Source organism: Podarcis raffonei, chromosome 13, assembly GCF_027172205.1.
Source record: "Podarcis raffonei isolate rPodRaf1 chromosome 13, rPodRaf1.pri, whole genome shotgun sequence".
NCBI lineage: Eukaryota > Metazoa > Chordata > Lepidosauria > Squamata > Lacertidae > Podarcis > Podarcis raffonei.
In genome coordinates this window covers 49,747,643-49,762,867 of record NC_070614.1, presented here as the reverse complement: position 1 = coordinate 49,762,867, position 15,225 = coordinate 49,747,643, and the positions used below count along the sequence as shown (strand labels likewise).

The 15,225-nt window shown below is 47.6% G+C and overlaps 1 protein-coding gene across 1 annotated transcript in view; it reads right to left on the bottom strand.

Annotated features, from left to right (window-relative positions):
• Positions 1–14,404, bottom strand: part of CPNE6 (copine 6) — a 31,770-nt gene extending 17,366 nt beyond the window's left edge. Inside the window, exons 1-4 of the mRNA XM_053361797.1 lie at positions 14,189–14,404; positions 8,165–8,325; positions 3,757–3,945; positions 1,867–1,941 (exon numbers count right to left, since the gene is read on the bottom strand). Of these exons, the coding sequence (XP_053217772.1) occupies positions 1,867–1,941; positions 3,757–3,945; positions 8,165–8,317 (417 nt within the window). The 5' untranslated portion in view covers positions 8,318–8,325; positions 14,189–14,404. The remainder of the gene's footprint in view (positions 1–1,866; positions 1,942–3,756; positions 3,946–8,164; positions 8,326–14,188) is intronic.
• Between the last annotated feature and the right edge of the window lie 821 nt (positions 14,405–15,225).

Sequence of the window (15,225 nt, the reverse complement as noted above, 5' to 3'; positions counted from 1 at the left end):
GCAGCGATCCCTCTTGCTGTTCTGGCTTCTGGGATAGCTGCGCAGCCTGCATTCGCTCCATAAGACGCACATAGATTTCCCCTTACTTTTTAGGAGGGAAAAAGTGGGTCTTATAGAGCAAAAAATAGGTAGTTTAAATGTGCAATAGATAAACTGGGGGGACTTGCACTGGTGAAGCTGGTGTCTGAGGGGACGAGAGGCGATGCGAATGTTCTGCCTGAGGGGTATTACGTCAAGAACTGGCAACTGCAGATGTGCCAGCCAGACCCACAGTAAGAAGCGCAATCCTCCTGGTGCGCCGGAACAAGGAAGTTTAGCTCCCTGGGCCTCCAGTGGGGAGAGAAAGCGCTGTAGCTAAAGGGTAGAGCCTCTGCCTTGAATGCAGGGGGTCCCGGGTTCGAAAACCAACAGCATCTGCAAGCAGGGCTGGGACAGACTCCTGCCAAAAATCCCGCTGTCACGTCAGTGTGTCCAACATTGAGCTAAACGGTCTGGTGGTCTGGTTCAGGATAAAGCAGGTTCCTGCATTGGCTGGGAACTGCCTAGCTTCTTGACAGGAGGGTGCAGAATGCTGCAGCAAGGCTCCTCACGGGGTCCCTGCCATGGGAGCATATTCACCCAGTGCTTTACCAGTTGCACTGGCTCCCGGTGGAGTATCGGGTCAGGTGTAAGGTGCTGGGTTTGACCTTTAAAGCCCTTTGTGGCTTAGGGCCCTCGTATTTACGGGACCGCCTCTCCTGGTCTGCTCCGCAGAGGACCTGAAGGTCCATTAATAATCATAGTTTAGAGGTCCCGGGCCCTAAGGAAGTCAGATTATCCTCCACCAGGGCCAGGGCCTTCTCAGTGATGGCTCCGACCTGGTGGAATGCTCTGTCCCATGAGACCAGGGCCCTGCAGGATTTAACTTCCTTCCGCAAGGGCCTGTAAGACAGAGCTATTCCGCCTGGCTTTCAATTTGAACTTAGCCTGCTCTTTTATTCCCCTTCCTTCCCTCCCCCTCCCCTTTTTATGAAGATTACCCGCTCTGGGATCCCACAGCTAATTCTCCCCTGGTCTCCTCGCTGGCCTAAATAGGACTAATTTAGCCAGCTAGCCCTGGTGATCATCTAATGTTTATTGGATGGATTTCCCCCCTAAATTGATTTTTGAATTCTGAGTTTATTGTTGCTTACATTTTATACTGTATTTTATGCTGTTTTTTGTTGCATCAATTAAGTGTTTTAAATTTGTTAGCCGCCCTGAGCCTGGTTTTTTGAACTGGGAAGGGCGGAGTATAAATAAAAAATTATTATTATTATTTTAAAAAACCAGGTCCTTGGAAAAGCAACGGCAAGGCTTTGCATTCATCATTCGGCACTTCCCGAGTGTTCTGGTCCAATCTCCTTTGCGACACCCCTGCAAGGTGGACCAGTCTGGTAAACAAACGCCACGCCTTAAGTGAAGCCCTGCCCCTTTCTGACAGCAAGAGCTGATTGACAGTGGAACGGTCTCCCTCTCTGCTGCTTGGAGGTTTTTAAGCAGAGGTTGGGTGGCCGTCTGCCATTCCTGCACTGTTGTGATTCCTGCATTGCAGGGGTTTGGACTACATGAATCTTGAGATCACTGCGAACTCTACAAACCTGTGATTCTATCATTCTAACCCCAGCGGACTCCAGGTAGCCAATTGCACTCTGTACATGCTCAGGAGCGCTCTTGCGACCCGCAGATTCCGAGGCTGACGTTTAGACACGGAAAAGAGGCTCCCTCCTGGCTCTTTGTCTCCTGCCTGTCCTTTGAGTGTCTTCGTCCTTCCTTGTCCCTCAACAGGCTCTCCCATCCTCCTCCACCCCCCGCCATCCACACCCCCCGACCGACCGATTTCTGTACCGTGATGGTTGACTTCTCCACAATCTCTCCACTTGTCAGCTGCAGCTGCTTTGTGACCTTGGTTTGGGAGACAATCTGGGGAGCCGGCAGTTGAGTCACAGGCAGGCAGGCGAGGAAGGAGGGAAGAAGGGCAGAGAATTAACTGTGCTTCAGGGGAAGGAAGAGAGGGTCATATTTATTTGTTTAAAATGTACACACCGCTAGGCCAAAGCGGTTTACGAAAAAAGATAAAAACCATAAAATCAGGAAATATTCGTAATGCGTTAAAATATTGAAGTTAAAAACACTAAACAAATTAAAATCCACATCAGCTGATGAAGAGAAGGGGAGAAAGAGAGAGGGAAGGAAGGATGGTAGAAGGAAGGAGGGAGAGAAAGAGAAAGAGAAAGAGAAAGAGAAAGAGAAGGAAGGAAGGAAGGAAGGAAGGAAGGAAGGAAGGAAGGAAGGAGGGAGGGAGACGAGACGAGAAAGGAAAGGAGGGAGAATAAAGAATGAAAAGGGAGGTGGAAAGAGTCTTCCTGTCCCAAATTACAGGGGTTTCCAGACTGTTGCTGTTTTCAGGTGAGACTCGGATTGTATACCAACAAATTCAGCTTGTAGAATTAATATTGGTTAATATTAATATCCCGCCATCGGACTTCTTGCAGTAACAAAAGTGATGGGAAAATGCACTGGAAACTGTGGAATTAATGAATAGCTGGCATTATCTGACCTTCCCACAAATGTCGTACAAGCAGATCTGGATTAACGCTCAATAAACAGGACCACAAACGACCCCATGCATATGGCAAGAGAACTTGCCCAGGGTTCAAAACCTAGCATATGATTTAGCTCCCTGGAAATTTCCACTTTCCTTTTAAAAAAAGTCATCCAACAAATTTCTAGTCCTCGTGAGTGGCTAGCACACTGCACTTCATCCGGGCCTAAGGGCAATTGTTATTATTGTTATTTATTAAATCTGTACGCCGCACATCATCCCCAAATCTCAGGGTGGTTCATAAAAATACAAGCCACATTCCCAAGAAGAGTTTAAACATGCAGAAAGCTTTCTGGGTTTATTCTAGAAAATCAGCTGGGCATTACATTAGCTGCCCCCCCTAATGTTTAAACTATTTAGAAGGAAGGCAAGATCAAGCTTTAGGCATCATAAATCCAGCAGGAATCCTTTATCCAAAGTCTTGGGGAGACCAGAAGCCTAATAGATCAGATTTTAGTAAGGGAAGTATTGGAACACTTAAATATTGTTCAGCTAACAGCCAGACTTAAGGAAAGAGAGGAGTTTAGTATAAATAAGTAGAATCCTAGTAACTGATTATATCGAAAGGGAATTGGGAATTTCAGAACAGGAAATGGATTATCTGTGTTTAGCAAGGAATGGATCGTCTGTGTTTAGCAACCGAAGGAAAAGCGGAAAGCTTTAAACAACACGGAAAACAAGTCAAACACCTGTTGAAGGTTCTGCTCCAACATATCAGACACTATTTCGATCATTTATTCTAGCTCCCAAATAGTGAAATGATTAAATTTTACACACATTTTGAAAACCAGCTCTTTAACTATTGGCGTTCTCAAAACCTCGGGCACGTAGATTGTGCCTCGGCTGCAGGAAACGACACTGCCTATTTAAAAGTGAAACGAGCATACCACGCGGCGAAACTTGAAAGCCTTGTTATCGCCGCATTTGGTTGCCGGAGCAAGCAAAGCCCATGAGTTTCCCGAGTGCTGCCCCCCGGGCAGATGACATCGCTGCTCCTGCTGTCCCTTCCCCACCCACCCACCCACCCACAACCCTTTGGAAAAATCCTAATAAATTGACATTTGGGCCTCTATTTCCCAAAAATACAACGAGAGAAAGGTTTATTCCCCCCCATGGGGTCAAACCAGCCTTACCTGGCCTAAGGTGCACTCGATGGTGCCCAGAAGGACCCCCGTTTCGGAACCCACGTCTTCGGCGCTCTCTCCATCGGCGTCAAAGACGTCAAACCTCAAAATCTGCATCTCTTCGAAGAAGTAGTCCAGGGCAAAGACATGACCAAAGACGGGGTTCTGGGAGCCGCGGAGGACCTCGGAGCGCCCCACCTGGGAGGAGAGGCAGAAAGGGGGAAGGAGGGGGTTTTGGGAGGTGGTTTTGGTGCGGGTTGGACTAGATGAGCTCTGGGGGTACCCTTCCAACTCTGCCTTTCTATGCTCCTTTGATTCTACGAGGCTGAGCACTAAAGGAAGCAGGTTTCTTATAAAATGGGCCTTCAGGCCAGGCTCCTGCCAATCCAGGGCCTTTCTTTTATTTAAAAAAAGTTTTTATTATTAAAATAATTCAGCATTAATACACACATGTTACGAATATACAAACATACATTTCATACAATCCTTAAAAATGTTCATACATACCCACACTCAATACCACAGATACTTCCTTTTCCCACCACCACCCCTCACCCCACCCTTGTGTTAGACTTCCAATCTACTCAATTGCAATTTCTTTCCACTTCTATTACTTTCTTTCACACACCATTAACCCAATTTTCTGCTTCTTTTTCTATTACACATTGTTATCCGTCTTATTTAGTATTTCAGTATTTAAAACGGAACTTGTTTATTCTAATAGGAGTTCTGATTTTTCAATATGGTTTTGCAAGTATCCTTTAAACACCTGTACTTTTGGTTTTTATGGAAGCCGCCCAGAGTGGCTGGGGAGGCCCAGATGGGCGGGGTATAAATAATAAATTATTATTATTATTATTATTATTCCAGTTCCTGTCTATCTTCTCTTTTGAGATCCTTCCAGTTTCTCCCATTGTTTTGGATATATTGTAATACTCCAATAATTTGGCAAGCCACTCTCTTTTTGTCGGTATAATACCACTTTTCAAATTTTTCGCAATCAATAGCCTTGCCGCTACTGTTGCGTATAAATATAATGTCTTGTCTTCCTCCGTTAGACTTCCTGGTACTATTCCCAATAGAAAACCTTCTGATGTTTTCCAGGGCCTTTCCAATGTGTTGGACTACAAATCCCATCAGCCTCAGATTGGCAGAGGCTGACATAGGGCTTATCCCCCTCTTTTCTTTTGTCCCGCTGACGCTTCATGTCCGAGTGTGGGGTTTTGTGCAGGTTTTCGCAGGGGAAGGTCTAGAGCAGGGGTCAGCAAACTTTTTCAGCTGGGGGCCGGTCCACTGTCCCTCAGACCTTGTGGGGGGCCGGACTATATTTTGAAAAAAGAACGAATTCCTATGCCCCACAAATAACTCAGAGATGCATTTTCAATAAAAGCATACACTCTACTCATGTAAAAACACCAGGCAGGCCCCACAAATCACCCAGAGATGCATTTTAAATAAAAGGGCACATTCTACTCAGGTAAAAACACGTTGATTCCTGGACTGTCCAAGGGCCAGATTTAGGAGGCGACTGGGCCGGATCCGGCCACTGGGCCTTAGTTTGCCTACCCATGGTCTAGCGTTCAAAAAGAGGGGTGCTTGGACAGAGAGCTTTAAATCACTGGTCGTCCTGGAAAGAGTGGAGGGAAGTTTAGTCTGGATAAGCTCTTAGCTAGAAATGGAAAGCCATTTTTTAAAAAATCTGTAGCTTGTTGTTGTTGTTAAATTAATATTTTATTAGAAGAATTTCATTCGTAAAACGAAAGAGTGATAAAAAAGGAAAAAAGCGAATGAAAATAGAAACAAAAGGAAAACAATCACATTTCCGCACATTCGTATACAGATGTGTCTGGTCTTATTATTCTTGTACAGATATATTCATCAGTAACCTAATACATTCTGTGTATAGTCGTTCCAAATATCACTATATTTCTCCAAAGAAAGTCTGCGTCTATATATTGTGTTCATATATTGCCAAGATTGTCATATTGTCAAGCCATTGATTAAGGGAATCATATCTGTATTCTTCCAGTTCGCCAGAAATTTTCAGTAGCTAGTTAACATGTGATTCGGCTGCCGTTTTGAACTGATTTAACTTGAATTTATTCCCTGTTTGTGTCATCTTTCCTTCAAAGAATTAAAGGCAGCTTTTAAAAGCAATACAATAATAAAACTGCTATAAGAGTTAACTATCTCCTACCTCTCCACAGTACTAAAATTTTCGCTTAAATCCTCATCCATGGGTACATTTTATCCCAATAGCTAATCAACTTCCTCCCAATGCTCTTCTTGAAAATGGCCATGTTAGCATTTTTAAAATCGCTGATATTACAGATATAATCATAATGGGTGAAAAAGGAGCAAAAGGGATATTTACAAATCAATTCCTGCTTTCAGACGGCAATGTTTTAAATATGTATTTTGTGTTGTTGTGGTTTTCTTTCTGATGAAATCTACTCCGAGTGCTTTATAAGCAGAAAGTCAAGATGATGCCAATAATATTATTATTTTTTATTAATTACATAATATTTATACACTGCTTGATCGTTGAAAAAAACCACACACCTCAAAGCAGTTTACGAAAATAACAAACCTCTCTGTGAAAACAGTTTAAAACTATTAAAAACCTTTTAAAAAGTTAAAATCAGATTAAAACACGCATCAGCATTCTAAATATCTGGGTAGGCTTGGTGAAACAAAAATGTTTTTAGCAGGTGCCGAAAAGAGAACAGGGAAGGCACCTGCGGGATATCAAGTGGCAAGGAGTTCCCAAGTACAGGTGCTGCCACACTAAAATCTGACAGGTGCAAAACAGGTCTGATGTTTCACCTGTAATCTCAGGGGTTTTATATCCTAAAAGTAATCCTTTGAACTTGGCCATGTAGCAAATTGGCTACCAGTGTCAGATCTCTGAGCACAGGTGCTGTATGCTGACAAGGCCTCACCCCTGTCAGCAATTGTGCTGAAGCATTCTGCACCGGCTACCGCTTCCGAATCAATATTATTACTATTGGTACTCGTGGCATTCCTGCAGCCACGGAATAAATGTTTTGTGGGACTTGCAAAAGTGCCTGATCTGCAGGTCGGGGTGGTCAGCCACGCACAGGTGAGGAATTGTAAATCATAGAATTGCAGAGATGGATGAGAACCCCGGGGTCATCTAATCTGACCCGCTGCAATGCAGGAATCTTAACAAAAGCATCGCACTCTGGGCTAGCTCAGTTGGTAGATCATGAGACTCTTAATCTCAAGATCGTGGGTTCGAGCCCCACGTTGGGCTAAAAAGATTTCTGCATTGCAGTGGGTCAGACTAGATGTCCTTTGGGGTCCCTTCCCACGGTATGATTCTGTGACCAATGGCCAGAATCGGGAGTCTGGGGGAAACCCCACAAGGTTTGCAGATAATATTATGTGGGAGGGAAACCTTAAGCACAGAGAGACGTCTAAACAGGAAGCCCTGCGCACTGCAGCAAAGTGTTACAGTTCCCACTCATCACATACATTTCTCTGACGAAAATAGGGACGTCCCCTTCCATCATGATAATTTTACTATTTATACCCCACACGCCTTACTGGGTTGCCCCAGCCAGCTTCTGGACAGCTCCCAACATATATAAAAACATAATAAAACATTAAACATTTAAAAAACCTTCTAGTTTGCCTTCCAACAGCTCGGGAGTCGGATAGCTCCATACCCTCCAAGGAAAATAGGGACATCCTAAGGGAAAGCGGGACATTCCGGGATCAAATCAGAAACCGGGACGGCTTCTCTAAATCAGGGACGTCCCTGGAAAATAGGGACACTCGATCAGCCTCTGGATCGCCAAATGACTGATATTTGTGGAATGCAGTTTATTTACACTGCAGTATTGCAAGCAGTTTTGCCCAACAATTTAATGTGGAAGGCACTGGTTCATTAAAGCTCAAAAGGAAGGTTTGGACAATTAATGATTGGGAGTTGCTGCGCCATTAAACTTCGGATAACAGACTTGGACAACATCCTGGATTGAAATGGAGTCAGAGGAAGCTGCGCTGGTAAAAAGGCAGTAGGAAAAATATGTATATACAAATAAAGCTGTATTCGACGGATGAAAGGATATATGACGTTTGACATGATTGAGAATCATGGAACCAGGGATGGAGAATTTTAAAGCATTAAAATCGAGATGCGGAAAATATGGGAGAGACTGAACTGAGATGTGTAGATATGCTTCAGAGGTCCAGACTGTGGGGAGCTCTGAAAAATCAATAATTATAATTTGGATTATAATTTTTAATCTTAGTTTTTTATTTTAATTGGATTATCATGAATGGATATATTAACAGGATGTTTTTTATTGGAAAATCAATAGAAATGATTTTTAAAAAGAAAATAGGGACCCTCAGAGGTCATCAGCCCAGTCGAAAGCGGCACTCTTACCTCGCTCCATTGTCCAGCGCTGAGCTGGTGAAGAACCAGGCATGGGTCGGGTTTGGCCGCATCTTCGCGCTCCGACAGGCTCCAGCAGGAAACTCTGAGCTCCACTCGGCTGGCGCCCAGCGCCACGGGTTGAGAGTCAACCCCTTCCGACATGGCGGGTCCTGAGTGGGGTCAAGGGGTCGAAGGGAGCAGAAAGGAAGAAGGGGAAGAGATTGGCGGGCGGACACAAGCAGAAGGATATTGCTTAACGGAACGGGGAGCTGGGTGGATGGGAAAGAATGGATGGAACTGGGAGAGGTCCGAGTGAAGGAATAGGACAATAAGAAAGGAGAGGAATGGAAAATGTCCAGATATTCATGGGACAGCCGAACGGTCAATTGCACACAGCCAGAATGGCAGAGGACAGTTTCTGGAATCTAGCGAAAAAGGGGGCTCGTGTCAATCTGGAAATATCTTCCACCTAATGTGACCCCCAAAATATATTCCTGCCTTTTGGGGTGGGGAGGAACACTCTGCAGTTCCTCCCCAGTGAGAGAAACGGGCTCTTCACCTGCTCAGTCAGAAAGGCCTTTCCACTTCTGTTCAAATCCTTCCCCACAGCTGAGCTTTCGAGGCAGAAAACAGATGCCTTTGGGAACCCCAGCCCATAGCAAAAAAACAACAACAAAGCGAGGTGAAAGTTCAGAGAAAGCATTTTTCGTCCAAGTGCCTCAAAATTCTGTTTCGGGCAGTGCCAGGGCTCTTCAGAGGTGTGGGCAATCAAAAAATAGTCTTTTTTTGCAAAAAAGGAGGGTTGCAGTTGTATATAAGAGTCTCTGAGGGGGACAGAGGTCCAATCTGAGGGGGTGCTAAAAGGAGGGGGTGCTGTGAGTCAAACAAAGGTGGTGGCCTGTGGGGGGCGTGAGAATCACATAATTTTGGGCGGATTTGGCAATGACGATGGCGCTCTGTGCGTGCTCAGAAGTCTGAGCAGAAAAATGGCACTGAAAAGAAGCTTCTAGGTTTTCAAGTCGGGGTGTGGGGGGTGTTATGGAGATTCCCGCCCCGTTCCCCCAGTCTTCCCCCCTCCCTTCACCATCCGCCCTGCTTCCAGCTCTGGATGCAGAATTTTGGGAGGAAAATATATATTGACATGTTCCAAACTGGCAGGGGAGCTTCTGGGACCAAAGGGTGCTGAGTCAGCTCCAGCCCTGATTTATTACACTGCGGCCTGGACGGCTGGTTTGGCTCCCACTAGGGACCTGAGTCAGGTCAAAAGCGAGAGGCTCCAGCCTGTGTGGGGAGGAGCAGAAAGCCATGGGGGGGGGCGAGAGGGACATCTGAGATGCCGTGGGTCTAGTTTCACGGGCCGCCGTAGACCTTTGCATTTGTAAAAGCAACACACACGCACACTCATAACAACACGAAGACTTGGTGGCTGTGTATTCAGTTATGTACAAAAAATATATACAGAATTAGCTGGGATAGGCACAAACAGAAATCCCAGCTGGCCAGATGGAAACCCCAGGTTTAGAAGCAGTTTATCCCTGAACGGTGCAGAACATCAGAGGGGTGCCGTCGCCTCCCTGTCATCCTCAGCTGTCCGCTGTGGGGAACAGGAAGCTGGATCAAGCAGGCCTTGGGTCTGATCCAGCAAAGCTTGCTCGGAGCCTGCGCTGATGCACCGCAGCCAGGCTCAGCAGAAAAGAAAGAAGGGGAAATTGTGCCCACTGAGTATTTCCTGGAAAAGGTTTTACGGACGCTGCGATGTGCATTAATGCGCCGGGGACCAGCGCTTTGCTCCAGCGCTCAGGTTCTGTGATAAGGGAACCTCGGCTGCACGAAAAAATGTCATTTCCTGGCTCGCTGCCTCCTCTTCCTGCTCAGCTCCTCCTCCCCCATGTCTTACTTTTCCAAATGCATGAAGATTTTGGTGTCTGTGTATTTTGGTGTGTGTGTGTGTGTGCTGTACCACATGGCTGACTGCAAACTGATTTGGTGTACGAGAGAGATCTCCACCCAGTTCAAAACCCCTTCCTAGAACGACAGTGGCTGACGAAGGATTTAAACAGAAAGTACCACGGCACTCTCGGATTATTGTCATAATTTATTGCACTGATATCCCTCCTTTTTCTCAAGGCGGTGTGCATCGTTCTCCTTGTTTGACCCCCACAACAGCCCTGTGAAGAGTAGGTGAGACTGAGAGGAAGGGAATGGCCAAGGTCACCCAGCGAGTTTCACAGCAGAGTGCAGGTCTGAACCCTGGTCTCCCGAGTCGTAGTTCAACACTCTAACCATTACACCAAACGGCACTGTGGTTCATCCACACTAGCTCTCTCGACTCATTTCAGGCCTCTGTGAGGTTTGGGTGCATTTGTGCAGCAGTGTGCATAGCAGTTAGAGCTTTGGACCAGGCCCTCAGAGACCAGGAGTTTGGATGGTTGCTCCAAACTCAGATACCCCAAGGAAGTAGAGCTGAGACGGCTGCATAGCCCCACTTCATTCTGTAAAGTGTGTGAGGGGGAAAACAGAGGAGTACCTCTGTCCACTTCTGCATGAGTCCCTGTTCTGGCACGACTCCTCAGGGTGAAGAGGAAATTGTCGTGTCTCTGAACGATCTGAGCACACGGCCAGAACTGCTTCCCAGTCCCCACCTCCTTAAGCAATGTCAATTTCCCTCTGAGCAAAGGTTACAACATTTGGGTGGGGTTTTTTTTATATAGTTTTTTTGGGGGGGGAATGGCAAGCAAGGGATATGAGATGTTCCAACTTCTGCACAGTGTGGCGAAAGCGAAGAAAGAGAGCTTTTTCTTCCTCTTCCACAAGAGTAGAAACCCGTGGGCGTCCTCAAAGGAAGCTGAGCGGGACCAGATTCCAGACAACAAAAGGAATTCCTTCTTCGCACAGAGCATAAGCGGTGGAACCCACTGCCACATGAAGCAGCAACGGCCGCCATATTGGATCGCTTTAAAAGAGGATTAGACAAATTCCTGATCCAACTGCAGAACTCAGCCTATGCTCTGTTGACTGAACAGAGGCAGGATCAGAGCAGTTTCTCATCAAGAGACACAACACAATTGCAGTTTCCGAGGATCAGCATGTCTAGAACGAAAAGACTTGTTTGGGGGCAGTTTCAGTGCTGTGGCAATTCCACAATCTTCCATTCTTAGAGGCTGTGCTGGTGTGCAACGTATGGATGCTCAATTGCCTTTGGAACTTGGGCCGCTTTTGGCTTTGAAGGAGCTGCCTAACTCAACAGCATCAGGGAGATTTTTTTGGAAACCTAACAGGAACAGGTCAGCCCTAGCCCATGCAGAGAGGAGAGTCTGGCAACCCACCAAGTTTGTTGCAAGGAGACAAATGTTCTCAAGAAACATCCAAATGGCATCACGTCTAAAGAGTTCAAGGACCAAGAGATGAGGCGTGTAGCACAGCAGGCTAAAAGCAGGTCAATTGTAGCTGCAATTGGAACTGTTTCAGTTAGGGGCTGGGTATGCAAGCTTTGGAGGGCCACAGAACGCTTTGTCAGGCTGAGTTCATAAGAATGGGAAGGCTCCTCCCGATTGGTCCAGAGGCCGACCAGGTGTTGCTGGGCAGCTCATGAGCCTGGCCTGACAGAGGGAGATGGCCTATAATTGTCCACCACAGCTGCCCCCCAATGCGTAACGATCTCTTAGCTGTCCCGGCTAATTTCCATTGATGCAATCATTGGGAAAATCCCATTTCCAAGGCCAGCACAACAGCTTGCAGCAGTCAATCCCATCAGTAAATCTCGGCATTGCATGGAGAATCATTTCCCTACCCCAGAATTGCCTTGCCAAAGAGCTCTGTGGAACCCCGAAGCTTGCACACACGCACCTCTAATGATGAAATCTAGGTTAATGCCATGAAACGTCATTTGACTTAATTTGTACACTTTGTAGACCAAAGAACTCCCATTTGCTGGTAGAGTACACACAGCCCGGGGCAAGCAAAGATTACACAGCAAAATGTGTTAGCTACATAGGAAACTGCTTTATCCTGAGTCAGACCACTGGTCCATCTAGCTCCATACTGTCTACACTGATTTCCAGCAGCTCTCTGAGATTTCGGGCAGGGAACGTCTCCCAAATCTTCCTGGAGGCGCCAGGGATCGAACCTGCGACCTTCTGCTCTGGCACTGAGCTACTGCCTTTCCCCAAAGGACATGAGGGTATGTGACAACCCCGCCAGCACTGTTGAGGAACACAGAAGGTGACTGACAACTGATGGCCTGAAGGAGGCGATGTCTAAGGCGCTGGGACTGCACAATTCGAAGTGCAGGCACACCCTATGCAGAGGCACCAAGAGGACTAGGGACTTGAGGGTAACACAAGCTGAGGATCAGCTGGGAGAATAACTATGGCCAAGCCCCACAGCTCAGAATGTGGAGAGATGCAGTGAAATGGAGCAGCCCACACGGAAGAAAACTACACATACACACAAACTGTGTATAAGACCAACACCTGTGCAAAACCGGACGGCAGTTTGACAGAGTGGATCAAGGGCTGAACCGGGTCCAGAAAGACTCAGGTTCAAATCCTCGCTCACTGGGGCGGATACCGCCTCTCATCTTGGATTGTTGTGCGGCTGAAAGGCAAGGATTGGAGGAAACCGTGGGAGACGGGTCCACAGCAAGCAATTGGAATAAGGGGCGGTATGTCTCTGAGAAGCAGAGGGAGGCCAAGGTAGGAGGCGGGGAGAAGCCACGTGGCCACAGGGAAGGGGACAGCGCAGGTGTGGTCAGCGGAGACCCCCAAAACCGCAAGGACCCACATCAGAAAGGAGGAACGACATAAAGCACACACACACAAGAAGAAGAGATCTAACAAAATGTGAAACAGACACCCCTTGTAGCTGTGCAGTGTTGTCACAAAGCACGACACCAAAGGCACAAAATAGGACCCCTTTTCTGATCCTGCTGAAGGGGACACCCAGACACCCCAGGTGCTCCCAAGCAGGACAGAAATGTGGCAATAATCCCCTGATTTTGTTGTTGTCTGTCTCTAGAGCTCTACTGCGACTGAATGTGGAGGCTCCATTTTTTTTCACTCTTCCAGGAGAAGGATTATGAACCCGCCCAGAATCTGTCTAATACTTTTCACATAATAATAATAATATAATTTTTGCAAAACCGGGCCTGAGTTCAGGCCATTGCAGCTTGTCTAAGTTAAATAAAGTTTTGCCTGCAAACTCCTGCTTTCGAATCTTTGGGTGATCCTGAAAGGTTTGCCTGGAGACTGGGAAGAACTAAGTGCAGTTCCACGCAGCACCGAAAGAGACCGGGACACAGGGAGTGAGGAGAGGGGAGGGGCTGTTTTCATAATCTTTCCGTGGGCAAGGAGAGAGGCGAGGAAGAGGGGCGAGCAAGCCTAGCCAGGGCTCAGTTCCTGCCACACCCAGGGCAGCAACTCAGCCGAGCCCTGCCCTGCAAAGCGGGAGGGCATGCCTAACGCACATGGTTAGGATCTCCTAAAGATGGGCAGGATTCGCAGTGCCAGACACACGCAGGACAGGACAACACCAAAACAGAGGGAAAGGTGCACAAACATGCCAAGCGCGGTGCTCAAGTTTGTGACATACGTCACTGGCCCCAGGCGGGCGCACGAGACACGGGGGTGCAAGGCAGCTGCGCGACGCATGACCTGACTCGTGGCTGGAGGCGTGGGGCAGGGAAGGCGCCACGATCCGGGCAGAGGAGCCCATGAATGCACACATAAGCAGGCACAGCCCCGTGGAAAGAGACGCGCAGCCACAGGGACTCCTAGGTGGGAAGGGGTTCCTCCCCACCCGAGGGGCACCCCTTCCTGGGGGAGGGTTCCCGGGACACCGGCAACATCACACAACTCTGCCAAACGCGTCGCAGTAGCAGCAGCAGCACCCGCACAGACAGGGCAGTGCGCTGCAGAGCATCCTTTCAGCACCAGGGACAGCTCCCGGAGCATCCCTCGTGGGCGGGGGAAATGGCTTTCCTTGGGTACCACTGCAGGGCTCGGCTGAGACAGAAGGAGGCGAGGCAGCTGTTACCTTGGCAGAAGGCTGCGGAGGATCGAAGGTCCTCTGGGCTGCTCTCTTCCTTTCCTTCCTCTCCTGCTGATCGGCTCTTTTCTCCCCGGCAAGTCCTTGTTGTGGCTCTGTCGTTTTCCCCTCCACCTCCTCGCTCCTCCTGCCGTCTCGTGCGCGCTCTCTCTCTCTTTTTCTGCTGCTGTCACGTTCCCTCCATCCCATGTCTTTCGCTGGCTCCTCCCCCTTCCTAGACTCCGCAGTGTAAGGGAGGGGGAGGCCACACACTCACTCAGAGCCCTGCCTGGCGGTGGCAGCGGCGATGGGACACCTCTGGCTCCGCAAGGCGGGCGGAAAGATCAGAGGCACTTCTGGGCGGAAAAGATCTGGGCTTGGGACGCTCCGCGCAGTCTTGGTCGTTCCCGTGTGGAAAAAACAAAACACACAAAATTGTTCTAAAGATGCAGGGGAAATAGATAGATCTATAAGGGGAGACAGAAACGATCGAGGAGTTGAGTCACTTTCTGTGCAAGAGAAGATACAGTGAAACGTCTGGGTGGTTTTAGGCACCGGACATCACAGAATTGATGTGCGTCTGTGCGTCTAAGGTGATATCGCTTGACTTGCATCCAGGGAGGGAGTTGATCTGCCAATCTGGGGCTCGTCCTCAGCTTTTCCTCCTCCCCCATTTCCCCAATCGTAAATTCAGTTCTTCACGTTTCCACATCAGGATTTCTGGGTTTGTTTGTTTGTTGTTTTTTAAGTCCTCGTGAAAACTCATCAGCATCTTTGTGCAAACGCTTCCCAATTCTATTATGCAATTTTGCCCGTTATATACTCCCCCCCCTTTTGCATAGCTTTTATCTTCCCAGATGGGATGCATTTCAATTATGTTATTTTCACTAACGCATGCATATTTTTTAAAAATGAATGCTTTACCCTAATAAATGCATTTTTGTGCACATTTACTGGGCTGGATGGAGAACAGCGTTGCAAAACCCAGAGAGGTGCCAATTCTGAAGGACAACTGTGTGTATTCGGTCTGTGCGTTGTTCGGGGAA